The 13672-nt window shown below is 43.2% G+C and overlaps 1 protein-coding gene across 13 annotated transcripts in view; it reads right to left on the bottom strand.

Moving 5' to 3' along the window:
* The window catches only part of SYNE2 (spectrin repeat containing nuclear envelope protein 2), a 331267-nt gene that overhangs the window by 80914 nt on the left and 236681 nt on the right, over positions 1 to 13672 (bottom strand). For all 13 annotated transcript variants that reach the window (XM_059373366.1, XM_059373365.1, XM_059373360.1 and 10 more), the window contains 10 exons: positions 13321 to 13442; positions 12817 to 12958; positions 11340 to 11471; positions 9836 to 9988; positions 9504 to 9713; positions 8261 to 8362; positions 7253 to 7372; positions 6910 to 7110; positions 5426 to 5599; positions 3995 to 4126 (listed from right to left, as the gene is read on the bottom strand). In XM_059373366.1, coding sequence (XP_059229349.1) covers positions 3995 to 4126; positions 5426 to 5599; positions 6910 to 7110; positions 7253 to 7372; positions 8261 to 8362; positions 9504 to 9713; positions 9836 to 9988; positions 11340 to 11471; positions 12817 to 12958; positions 13321 to 13442 — 1488 coding nt within the window. The remainder of the gene's footprint in view (positions 1 to 3994; positions 4127 to 5425; positions 5600 to 6909; positions 7111 to 7252; positions 7373 to 8260; positions 8363 to 9503; positions 9714 to 9835; positions 9989 to 11339; positions 11472 to 12816; positions 12959 to 13320; positions 13443 to 13672) is intronic.

Genomic DNA, 13672 nt, shown 5'->3' with positions numbered 1-13672 from the left:
ACTCTTGCCACTCTTGTTTAACATAGTACTAGAAGTCCCAGCAACAGCAATCAGACAACAAAAAGAAATACAAGGTATTTAAATTGGCAAAGAAAAAGTCAAACTCTCTCTCTTTGTAGGTATGGTACTTTATGTGGAAAACCCAAAAAACTCAACCCCCAAATTACTAGCACTCATACAGCAATTCAGTAATGTGGCAGGATACAAAATCAATGCACAGAAATCAGTTGCTTTGCTACACACTAACAATGTAACTGTAGAAAGAGAAATTAGGGAGTCGATTCCATTTAAAAGCACCAAAAATCATAAGATACCATGGAATAAACCTAACCAAAGAGATAAAGGATCTATACTCAAGAAACTACAGAATATGTATGAAAGAAACTGAAGACACAAAAAGATGCAAAAACATTCCATGCTCATGGATCAGAAGAATAAACATGGTTAAAATGTCCATGCTGCCCAGAGCAACCTATACTTTCAATGCCACCCCTATCAAAATACCAATGGCATTTTTCAAAGTGCGTGAACAAATAATCCTAAAATTTGTATGGAACCAGAAAAGACCCTGAATCACCAAGGAAATGTTGAAAGAGAAAAACAAGCTGGGGGCACCATATTGCGTGAAATGGACCCTCAACTCTATGGTCAACTAATCTTTGACAAAGCAGGAAAAAATACCCAGTGGAAAAAAGTTTCTTCAATAAGTGGTGCTGGGAAAATTGGACAGCTATGTGTAGAAGAATGAAACTCGACCATTCTCTTACACCGTACACAAAGATAAACTCTAAATGGATGAAAGACCTGAATGTGAGACAGAAATTCATCAAAATCCTAGAGGAGAATATAGGCAGTAACTTCTTCGACATCGGCCACAGCAACTTCTTTTAAGATACGTCTCCAAAGGCAAGGGAAACAAAAACAAAAATGAACTTTTGGGACTTCATCAAGATTAAAACCTTCTGCACAGCAAAGGAAACAGTCAACAAAACAAAGAGGGAACCCACGGAGTGGGAGAAGGTATTTGCAAAAGACACTACAGATAAAGGGCTGGTATCCAAGATCTAGAAAGAACTTTACAGACTCAACACCACAAAACACAAATAATCAAGTCAAAAAGTGGGCAGAATACAGGAACAGATACTTCTCCAAAGACGACATATGAATGACTAACAGACACATGAAAAAAATGTTCCACATCATTAACCATCAGGGAAATTCAAATCAAAACCACACTGAGATACCACCTTACAACAGTTAGAATGGCAAAAAACTGACAAGGCAAGAAACAAATGTTGGAGAGGATGTGGAGAAAAGGGAACTCTCTTACACTGTTGGTGGGAATCTAAGTTGGTGCAGCCATTTTGTTAAACAATGTAGAGGTTCCTCAAAAAGTTAAAAATAGAGCTACCCTCTAACCCAGCAATTGCACTACTGGGTATTTACCCTAAAGATACAGATATAGTGAAAAGAAGGGCCATATGCACCCCGTGTTCTTAGCAGCAATGTCCACAATAGCCAAACTGGAAGGAGCTGAGATGCCCTTCAACAGACAAATGGATAAAGAAGACATGGTCCATACATACAATGGAGTATTACTCAGCCATCAGAAAGGATGAATACCCACCATTTGCACTGACATGGATGAAACTGGAGGGGATTATGCTAAATGAAAGAAGTCAAGCAGAGAGAGTCAATTGCCGTATGTTTTCACTTATTTGTGGAACATAAAAACAGCACAAAGGACAGGAGGAGAAGGAAGAAAAAATGAAGCGAGGGAAATCAGAGCAGGAGACAAACCACGAGGCACCAAGGACTCCTGGAAACAAACTGGGGATTTCAGAGGGAGGGGGGGTGGTGAAGGAAGGGGTGAGCCTGCTGGTGGGTATTAAGGAGAGCATGGACTGCATGGAGCACTGGGTATTATACGCGAACAGTGAATCATGGGACCCTACACCAAAAACTAATGATGTACTGTAGGGTGACTAACACAACATCAAAAAATATTAAAAATTTTTTAAAAATCTTAAAAACAACAAAAGAATTCTAATTTTCTAAGCCTTTAGTGCAAGACCTTCATCTTTAGTGTATCTCTGAGAAGTTTTTGTTTGTCTGTTTTAAGAAGATTTTATTTATTCCTTTGAGAGAACGAGCAAGCACAAGCAGGGGGAGCAGCAGGCAGAAGGAGAGGGAGAAGCAGGCTCCCCTGTAACAGGGAGCCCGACATGGGGATCCATCCCAGGACTCTGGGATCATAACCTGAGCAGAAGGCAGATGCTTAACTGACTGAGCCACCCAGGCACCCCTAGTGTAGCCCTGAGAAGTTTTAGTTATGCCATTTTATACACCGGACAGACTGTGATGGCTACTCAGCCCATAAGGTGCAGAGACAGCATTTAACAAGGATCATTCAACTCCAGGGGCCACAAAGGCACCACGGTTCATGGCCTACTGATAGATACAAATCTCTCCATGACGCAGAGGACCGAGAATGACCTAAGGAAATCTGTAAGTGAGATGGGCTTGACAAGACATCGGCCTTTTAGGCCTGGCAAATTTATTTAAAAGTCTTAGAACAATTTCACTTAAAAAAATATCTAAATTTAACAGAATCACAGGTTGCAATTTATTTATTTTAAAGATTTTAATTTATTTGACAGAGAGAGATCACAAGTAGGTGGAGAAGCAGGAGGAGGTGGAAAAGCAGGGGGAGGTGGAGAAGCAGGGGGAGGTGGAAAAGCAGGGGGAGGGGGGAAGCAGGGGGAGGGGGGAAGCAGGGGGGGGGGGGGAGGGGGGGGGGGGAAGCAGGCCCCCTGCTGAGCAGAGAGCCCGATATGGGACTCGATCCCAGGACCCTGGGATCATGACCTGAGCTGACCTAACCCACTGAGCCACGCAGGCGCCCCTCACAGGTTGCAATTGAAGGGATACGATCACTTCTGGGGAAATCATTAGTCTTCTACGAGGAGGTTTAAAATGCTGTTTTCCCCTGCATTCTCTCAGCTATTCAGTTGGTACGTCGAATCCTGAGGCTAACAAAGAATTAAGCAGCAGCTTCCTGCCCCCAGAGGATTCAGATTTATCTCTGTTATGCTCAATATAGTGACATGGCAAAGAGATCAATTGTCCCTTTCCAGGCACCTAGCCAGCACAACTACAGCGTCACTGCCTCTGGAAAATGTTCCTTCTAGGAGTTGAAATGCTTCTGAGGAAGGGCAGGGTCCTGCCAAGTACTTTATGCATTTTCTATCCCAGAGTCTACTCAGGCAACACACCTGCTTTTGAAGTTCTGAAGTGGACGTCTGAGTGCCACCTCCAGTCGCACAGCTCAGATGCTGACGACATATATTCCACAGTTAGAACTAAGTGATTTAGGTTTTCTGTCGAGAAGACTTAAAACTCATTTTTACCTTGGTCGTGATCTCAGTGCCACTCGAAAGCAGTTTTAAGGTGCTCTCTTTTCTATGGCATCTAGATTGGAGGCACAAAGACTTTGAAGATAATACTACTTAATGTTGCACAAGAAAAATTTTGTATGAAGTCCTTTTAGAATGCTGGTGGCAGGGAACAGATTATTGCCTCTTTCACGGGCTGTGTCCCAACAGGGCTTTGCTGAAGAAAACCCAATATAGGTTTAGAGGCCCCTGCTCTAGAAAGCTCTTTCTGTACTTTAACTTGTTTCCATACCCACTGACACCCACCTCCTGAGACAGGGAGAACCAGCCCGATTACCTACATTCCACAGATAAAGAAAGAGAGACTTGGGAGACAAAAGGGTGACACAGGGACAGACGAGAGCCAGGACTCAAACCCAGGACCTCCACCCTAAAGCAGACCTGAGGCTACACGGAGCAGCCCGAAGCCCAATCCACAGTTTCCTGGTGGAGGTCTAACGGTGAGCGGTGTGATGCACTTCCATTCAAACCACTCACCTCCAAAGGTGAGTGATTTGGTCAAAGCAAAAGAAAACACCAAGTGATGGGAGCAAAATTACCTGGTAAAATGAAATCCTTTCTGCTAATCTTTCCTCTGTCTCTTCCACCAAACTCACAGAGGGCAACGTAGATACCAGGATTTCCAGATCCTTTTCAAGAGATGTATAGTTTTCATCAAATTCTTCCCATTTCTAGAGAATCAAGAATGTAACGTCAGTGGGAGTCCTTTTCTAGAATAGTTCTAGACAATGGCCAAATTAACCTTAAGAATAAAAATGAACTAGGAGACCATACAAAATTAAAACACAGATTCCAGGGGTTTCTGAGAGATATAAGCCACCCTTACAAGAGCTCAAGGTCTAATGCAAAACCATTCCATTGTCTTTGTGGAGACGGTTTCAAAAAATCCAGTTGGCACATTTTATGCTTGTCTCATCAAACCAAGTAGGGACTAGTATAATTAAGTTAAAGGGATACTCTAGGCATATGCACCTCTGGAAGACTTCAGAGCTGGAAGAGAGCCTTTCGTTTACTTGGAAAGGAAGGGGCTGACTTCTTAACAGAGGCTCCTCTAAGCTTACATCCCCCCTCCCTGCTCCAACCCCCAGCCCACTGACCATTACCCAACTGTGCTGCGAAGAGCATAATTCCACTGTCGGGGGAATGTGGGCTTACATTTCATCAGGGGAGGACTATCTTCTTAGCCCAAGTCTTGCCTTATCCTAGTTCTCTTTGTGTCTACAGAGGCCCACCATCAGGATCTCAGCACACTAGACAACTGACTTATAGACACTAAGTATTACCTGTTGGAAAAATAACCCCCTTATTAATTCTCCTATTTACTGAAGTAGTGGGTCACTCTGCTATGCGGGGCACTCTTTGGGCTCAGAGGGTCTCTTTTTTTAATACCATGAGATACTGCTATAAATATCAATTTGACAAACTAGCCAGAAAATTCATTTCATTAGCATAAAATAACATGATCACATAATAAAGCTGGATAGTCCCTTGCTTTTTGGTTGTTTCCTTAAAGGGCTACCATCCACTGTGTTTAAGAAGTTAAAGGAGAAAACCTTAAAACTGAGAGAGAACTTCATGCAAACAATTTTCTTCTGTGAACTGGGATAAGACTATCAGGGCTGCACTTCAGCCTGTCCTCTTCGGAAAGAGCTGTTTTGGAACCACTGACTAAGCTTCATGTGGAAGATTTCATTCAGGATCTTACAGTGCTCTCAATTTTATTTGCACACAGACCAAGAAGGTGGGAAGATGCTGGGTCATTCCCTAATGTATGTATGAGAAATATTTCACTCAGGGAGTAGCAGTCAGAGCTGGAACAGGCATCCACACTCCTCATTGTTAGTTCCCATTTAACGCCAGCTTCATGATAAATAGAGGTTTCTGGACACTGGGAGGTGGTAGTTAAATATCCGGGCTTATGTACAAATATCCAGGCTTATGTACAAGGTTTATATAACCCAAATAAACACCTGTAGCAAATTCTGCAGCTTTATTCCACACTGGTGTGACTTTTCCTCCAGTAATTTAACTTCTTTTATTTGTTCTGCCCCAAACATCTCTTTCTTTTGCAATAAAGAAGGAAGCATTTTATTGGCGTATGTTCGGATCAACAGCATGTCAGCAACAAGCTTCCGGAAAAAAAGCTGTAAAATGAACAAGGTTTTCAGATTTATTTATTTCTGCACTGTGAGAACTTACAGACCAAATTACTTCCACCTTTTATACAGTTATATTTGCTTTTTAATCCCAAATCCCATGACAGCCATGTAGAGTGAAACATTTAAGGAAAGAAAAAAGAAAATTGTGTACCCTTTAGTCTTTAGTGGCATTTTAACAAATCATGAAGAAAAATCATCGTAGGTAACATTTTCCACAAAACGGTCCATGTAAAAGGGCAAACATTATTAGTCAATTTCAATTTTTCCAGTGAGAGCATCCTAAATCTGTTACTGAGTTTTAAGAAACTTTACAGAAAGGTAGGTATGTGGCTGATGTATTTCAAGACAATAAAATGGAGGGATAGATGCGTGAGCCTGAGAAGCCCACACACGGAACAGCCAGAGGTTCCTCCACTATGGCTTGATTTTCTATTTAATGAAATGGACAAATAAAGGGAATTTGTTGACAAGGTCTCTTGGGATCCTGGGATGTAAAAACTCCCAGGTTAATACTTTAAGAACCTTTACAGAGGAAGGCTTTGCTTCACATGGTTGTCCTCCACTTATAGTCAGCCGCCCCTTCTAAGTGGAGGAACTTACGTGAATACCTTCTATTTCTTTGAAGAAGATACAGTGAAGGTTTAGAACAGCATCCAGCATAGGTCCCAACACACTGTGAATATTCACAGTATTCTCCTTTCTCCCTCCATTCTTTATAGAATATTTACCTCTGAAGTTCTTAGACTAAGGTCTACTTGTCACAAGCCTAGACTTCTTTAGGCAGGAACTGTCTTACATTTATTACATCACCACTTACGTTATTACAGGGGTTTAGTTTGTGATCATGAGGTTTCTGTTTAATAAATGAGTGGAAAACTGAAAGAGTTATTGTAGCTTTACCCTAGGTATACATTTCTGTACGGAGGTACAGAGGTATTTCTTGCGGTCTCAGTTCTCAGGAAAGCCTTCCCTAATTTCCTGAATTCAATTTCTCCTCTTAAATGCTCTGAAGGCACATATCTCAATTTTAAATCTATCTGAAGGACTCCTTCATAAATATGCCTTCTCTTTCAACCAAAAGTTCCAGGAATGTAAGGAAATGTGTCTGTTTCCATTCAATCATGTTCTAAGAGGTTAGCAGGGTTCCTCGTGTACTGGGAGCCCTCTAATAGATGTCTGTCAAAACGACGAGTGAATGAACCAATGATCAATGGATATTTCACCGAGGAAGAAAATGGATGCTAAGTCAGAACGACTTAAAAGTCTATGAAAAGGTAATCTGACCCGTGTCTTACCTTGTGATTCTGTATTTGAGCCTGTAAGGCAGCTTTACTCTTGGTTTGCTGTAAGTGGTTGTGCGCAAGCTTTTCCTTCCCAATGTCCACGAGTTCTGCCATGCCTCGTAACAAGGCATCTTGCTGGCTCTCCGTGATGAAAGGGCTGCTCAGTTCCATGTACCTGGCTCTCAGGATTCCCCACATACTGTCAAGTAAATCCTGAAAAGAAAAAGCGTCTTTATCCAGTCATGAAAATAATCCAAATGAGAGAATGAATCTAAACTCCCTTCATGGAAGAAGCAAGTCTTCCTCCTTATAATCACAGGAATTCCCTGACTGAAAGTTTTCCACTCAGACACACCTCTAGTTTGTAGACCTCTTGCAATAAAACACAAGGTAAACGAAGCCTCTCCCCTTCGTCTCTTAGCTTTGCCACTCGGTTCTCGGAGTTCCGCAGCTCCACTGTGCACGCGTCTGCCTTCTAAAGTGAGAGACGACGCAGAAAGGTAAAATCCTTTAATGAGTCAGAGAGGTACATATATTCATTTTAAAAGAATTAAACAGCACAGACAAAAAAAAAAAAAAATCAGGGAAACATGAAAGTCCCGCTTCTCTTCCCTCACCTCCTGCTTCTGCCGAAGAGCCCCAGCTGACGATCTAATCTCAGCCCGTCTGACGCTCACCCCAGCAGAGGCATCCGTGCCCACCCTCACACTCGCTGATGCACCTCCGGCGTCCTCACCCAGCAGCTTCTCAGCCGCTCTGCTCATCAGCACCAACACCTAACTCCTCTTAGCCTTTGACGCACAGTAGGCCACTGGAAGGCCCCCCACTGCTTTCGTAACCATCAGCTCTTAATGGCTTTGGGACTGTGTAAGGGTTTCTGATTCAGGCAGTGCTACCTGGCCCATCCTTGAGTATTTATATACATATTTATTTCTTTGCACTTGTCTTCCTTAGGATAAGGCCAGTCCAATGCCTAGAGCGGTGTCTGAACATAGTAGGTGCTCAATGAATACTTGCTAAGTGAATGAAGGAAGTGAAACTGCTGTGGGTGCATAACCCAGTGACCCTGAGAAGCCGGACGGGGACGGATCACCGCCCCTCCCGAGAGAAGGAGGGGTCTCCTTTCCCAACACCCTCACCGACATGGCACAAACTTACACTTCTGCCCAGTTGGGAGGGGACAATGGTCTTGTGTTGGTTTAATTTACTCTTTTAACTTACTGGTTCCACATAAATCGTTTTCATTTTTATCTATTTACTTAAGCCTTGCCAATGCTCACAAAGGAAGTGATTTAGAAGACAGCTTCCGCACAAAACTCTTCATTCCCGGGGTAGATCGGTTTAACTATTTTGACTTGATTACCTGAAGCTGTTCATCAATACTCTGGCCACTAATTTCATTCAAAGACTGCTGTAAAGATGTTTTATATTTACTAAGTTGATCGTACAGTCGCTTTATTTCATTCTGCATGGGAAGATAAATTCAGGAAAACAGTTAAGAGTCTCATTTTGGCTTTCAGTACCTTTTCTTAAAATTTACTTGTCCTTTAATATTTGTGCTACCAGGAGTTTCAAACATGGACCAAAATAAAGGACTCCCCGTGTCACCATCACCTTTAACAATCACTGACTTGTAGCCGGTGGTCTCTGCTCTGTCTCCTCCCCCTGAGCTTTCCTGACTGTACCTGATTTCCCTCCCCTCAGATTTTTTGAAACAAATCCCAGACATTTTATTTCATCAGTGTAAGTGTCTCTTTAAAAGAGTCTTCCCTCTAAAAATACTACAGATCAACAATAATTCCTTAGTACTATTAACTGTCAGAACAGGTTCACATTTCTCTAATTGCCTGTGATTTTTCTTTTTGGTTTGTTTGAATTGGAATCTAAATGAGGTCCAATAGGTTGAAATGGGCTAACAGCAGCAGGCATCTCCAAGCACCTCTTTTTTGTTCCTGGGATTTGGGGTGGGATCGTGGAAAAACTAGGTCTTTTTTCCTACGCAGCTTCCCACCGTCTGGATGGGGCTGACCGCCCTCCCACTGTGCTGCTCCAAACACTCTTCTTTCCTTGGGTCTCTTTTACTTGGATTCGAGAGGCCTCATCAGACTGAGGTTTGATTTTATGGGCGAGACCCCTTCGTAAATGGTGTTGTGTTTCACTTCTTTTCCTCTAGTTAGGAAGCCACTAAAATCGTCTCTAGTTAGGAAGCTAGTAAAATCGTCTGTTGCCTCAAGTCTCCCCTTCAAGCCACAAAAGACAAGAGCCAGATGAATCTACCTGAAACACACACAGACTGTCCTTCCTTTGCTCAAAAACTTTAATGGCTCCCTGGTACCTAGAATCCTCCTGTATGACGCTCATTAACAGCTAAGTGTAACACAGGAAAGAAGCTGTGTTAGGTCGACCTAACAAATTCATACCGCAACTCTGGGAAGGACCTCGCTTTCAAATAAACGGTCTCCAACCACGTGCAGCAGGAACTAACCTAGAAACCCTCCCAGAGAGACCGTCAACAATCCCTATTCACAAATGCCACCAAGAATGATGGAATTAACGGAAATTAACCTAAAACAGTGCCAAAGAAAGCCAAGTGCCTAGCTCCGTACCTGGTAACTGCGGTTATAGTCCAGGCCAGCTTTCAGGGACTTGCTTTTAGCAGTGGCTGTGGCCTGGGTGTGCTCCAGGTAGACTTGGAGGTTGTTGAAACATTCAAGAAACAAACTGGTGTTGCTCCCGGGCCAGGCCATGGCTTTCACAAGGTCATTCTTTTTGTCACCCATAGCTAAGTAAAGTTTTTTCAACTCAAGAGCCAGCGTCTGCGAAGAGAGGAAGGAAGACACAGGGAATGGACTCTAATCTTAAAAGGCTTCTTCTTGGGCTTAAATGGTGGGCTGCCTGTAGCAATGGGCCGGCACTGGGCTTGCTGGAAATTCCCTACCTCATAGTGCACCTGCTGTGCACAGACATCCCCTCTGAAGAGCCCAGGTGTCTGCAGTGTCTCCTCCACACTGCCAAGGCACTGACTGAGGGTCAGAAAGAGCTCAAATAACTTTTTATCCAAATTTATGTATGTTTCTTCTGTCAGGTTTTCCTGAATCAGGAGGAAAAAAGAAAAAGTAAAATCATTAGGATTTTACTTTCCTATGCCTAAATTTTCCCTGATTTCTGTTGAAGATTACAAGTTACACTTTTTTTTTAAGATTTTTTTTTTTTTTAAAGATTTTATTTATTTATTTGATAGAGAGAGATTACAAGTAGGCAGAGCGAGAGAGGAGGAAGCAGGCTCCCTGCTGAGCAGAGAGCCCGATGCGGGGCTCGATCCCAGGACCCTGAGATCATGACCCGAGCCGAAGGCAGCGGCTTAACCCACTGAGCCACCCAGGCGCCCAAGATTTTTTTTTTTAAATTGGACAGAGATCACAAGTAGGCAGAGAGGCAGGCAGAGAGAGAGAGAGAGGAAGGGAAGCAGGCTCCCCACTGAGCAGAGAGCCCGATGCAGGGCTCGATCTCAGGACCCTGGGATCATGACCTGAGCCGAAGGCAGAGGCTTTAAAGCACTGAGCCACCCAGGTGCCCCACAAGTTACACTGTTTTAAATGTGGTTGTTTTGAAAACTTCCTGAAGTAGGTAGAAGAACAAATAACTAAAATGAAGATGAAGAAGTACGACTCCAAGGGGGGGACCTAGGGTGGTGCCATGGTGCTCTGGTGAGTTCGGGAGCCACAGATCTCCTTATGTTTTAGTATAAGCTGCTGCAGCCACCTCTTTCTCTTAACCCATGATCACCTTGAATTCTTGACCAGTTACAAGTAATTTAGACGCAAGCCAAAGCTCGAATGAGCCCCATGTGGGCTCTGGTTCCTACCGTCTTCTCTGGTGGAAACCGCACACGACCCAGCATACCATTTCAACATTAAATCTAGTCAAGGTTGTAAATCTTGTCAATACTCCCCTTCTTCCTCCCCCTTCCAATCACAGAGCACTGCTGCAGACAATACTAATCAACAATCATCCTGGTTGGGGGCACCTGGGGGGCACAGTTGGTTAAGCATCCACTTGATTTGGCCTCAGGTCATGATCTCAAGAGTCCTTGGGACGGAGCCCCATGTCGGGCTCTGTGCTCAGTACAGAGTCGGCTTGTCCCTCCCCCACTCTCTTTCTCTATCGCTAAAATAAACAAATATATCTTAAAACAACAACAACAACAAAAACACAATGCTGCTTGTTCCTGGCAATCCTGGACGTGGGTTCAGAAGCCTTTGTACACAATGATTAGGCAGCCACTACCAAATGTGAGCTGGAAAGAGATTCTATTTGCAATTCTAGGATCCACTCCATTATGAGTCTACTGTTTATTCAATAAAGACAATTCTGACTAATTCACAGCGTCCCATTTCCTTTCTTTGATACAGCCATGAGGAAAATACATGTGACGTTGCTACCTGGGTCTGCAGATTACTGGCTTCTTGACGCAGGTCTTCCAGCTGTATGGTGTATATTTTCAATTCTTCAGTTGTGGGGTATCTAAAGTTATACACACTCACACTGGGCAGAACACTCATATTTGTGGCAACCTATATGAAAAAGGGGAGCCTTGTTACAATTTGAGATCCTGGCGATGTTAACAGAAAACAGCAAAATGGCCTTCACGTGTTACTGTCACATCAGGCTTTCTGCTACCCTGTCACCTGTCAGACAAAACAGTTAAATCTTAAATATTGTGGACAGGTTTGAAAGGTCATGAAAAGCTACTTAGACACTTGAGGATCCATTTAGGTATCAAAATGGGGGGAAATAAAGCATCCCTTGAAAAACGGAGTACAATCATTAATCATTAATCTTTCAATTTAGTAGCAATACCCCTCACGTGATGAGGTGAGCTGTTTCTCTTCCCATTTAGGGGGGGCCCCCGGTATACAGCCAACTCTTGGAATACAGCACAGTCACCTCCAGGGACATATCTGCCTCCTGAATTATTACCGAGAAGTTAAATAAGTATTAAAAATGCGCTGCGATTTTAGCAGAGAGAAAGTTTCAGACTGGAACATGAGTAAGGGCGAAGCTCACGGTGCGGCAGTATCTGACTCTGCTTGGGGGAAAGAACTCTTGAGGACGTTCTACTTTGGAAAGAGAACCACATACGTGTTACGGTGTGTGTGACAAGGAGAAACCGAGACTGAAGCAGTCTTGGTTTAATTCAACCTTAACAGGTTACAGAAGGTTCTCGGGAGAATACAGCTGAAAAGTTCCCACCAGACTGGAGAACTGGGAAAAGGACTGGTCACATCTGCCTGGGCAGCATGAGGGCAAAGCTGAAGGCAGAAGAGCTTGACTGCTGTGAGCAACAGGGCTATTCTGCTCATGGGCTCCCTGGTTAGACAGAAATCCAGCCGCAGCTGGAGTGGTCCGAATAAAACCTGCCAAGGCAGTAAGAGCGCGTGCTGGTGGAATGCAGGTACCGCTGGCAACGGGGGCTGGTACACCAGAATGCAAATTAGCTCTTGATAAAGGGATGACAGTAATACAGCGCTGTTTTTACAGTGTTTTGTTTTTTTTTTAAAAAACTTCTATTATTCATTCCTTTATTCATTTAACATATCGAAACTGCGATTTGATCATGTGAACCAGGCGGGCATACCACCCAATGGGAAACACAGACAAAGCAACAGGCACACAGGACGCTAAGAGCCGTGATTAGGGAAGCTCGGGGTGCCACAGAAGCATGAAGGAGTGGCCTTTACTGCAGGATTTCCAGGAGGGCGAAAAGGGGTGAGTCAAATGAAAAATGCACTTGAATTCTTCGCTTTCTGTAAATAAAGGACTACGTAATACAGAAGGGAGATGTGTATGTGATGAATGTTTGTTGCATTTTCAAAGATCAACGTGCTTATTAGTTATACTGTGTAGGCATGTACTGACCTGAGGCTGCACCTGCTTAGGTAGCGGGAGCCCGAGTTTTGATGAGAGTTCGTGATGTAAATATTGCCACTTATCCCCACTGTGGCCCTGAGCTGACAAGACAGAGTCTGGAGCATCGTTTTCAGGGTTTGATGCCCGAATGCTGTTAAAGAAAAATAAAAAGGTGAAAAGGATCATCAACATACAGAAATTTTATTACATTCAGCAGTGTTTTACAAGTGATTTAAAAAGAAATGCTCTTGGGATGCCTGGGTGGCGCAGTTGGTTGGACGACTGCCTTCAGCTCAGGTCATGATCCCGGAGTCCTGGGATCGAGTCCCACATCAGGCTCCCAGCTTCATGGGGAGTCTGCTTCGCCCTCTGACCTTCTCCTTGTTCATGCTCTTTCTCACTGTCTGTCTCTCAAATAAATAAATAAAATCTTTAAAAAAAAAAAAAAAAGAAATGCTCTTAACTCTCCCACCCATAGAAGTTGCTGAACGTCCAACTCTAAAAATGTTTTACCTTTCAGATGACTGCTGAGTTGTATCTTTACCAGGTTGGCAATGCTGGGGCCACATTTTCTTGGCATTATTTTCGATGAGTTTGATGAAATCTTTCTGTTCCATTGGTTTTAACTCCAGAACCTACAATTGGGGGAGATTCAAGTGGTCCAAAGTTTTCAATTAGTGGTCAGTGGTTTCTTCTGTTGAGATCTCATTCTGAGCCACTTCCTCAATTATTAGTTACTACTTCCTTTTCTTGCTTGCTTATTCTCATTAACTTTTACGTCTCAAAAACCTACTTAAAATGTTCACAGAATGACCAAATATATATACAATACATATTACACACGTGGAATATTCCCCAAAGTATG

This window comes from Mustela nigripes, chromosome 13 (assembly GCF_022355385.1).
Source record: "Mustela nigripes isolate SB6536 chromosome 13, MUSNIG.SB6536, whole genome shotgun sequence".
NCBI lineage: Eukaryota > Metazoa > Chordata > Mammalia > Carnivora > Mustelidae > Mustela > Mustela nigripes.
The sequence above is the reverse complement of the archived record's forward strand: the minus strand, read 5'-3'. Positions and strand labels throughout refer to the sequence as shown.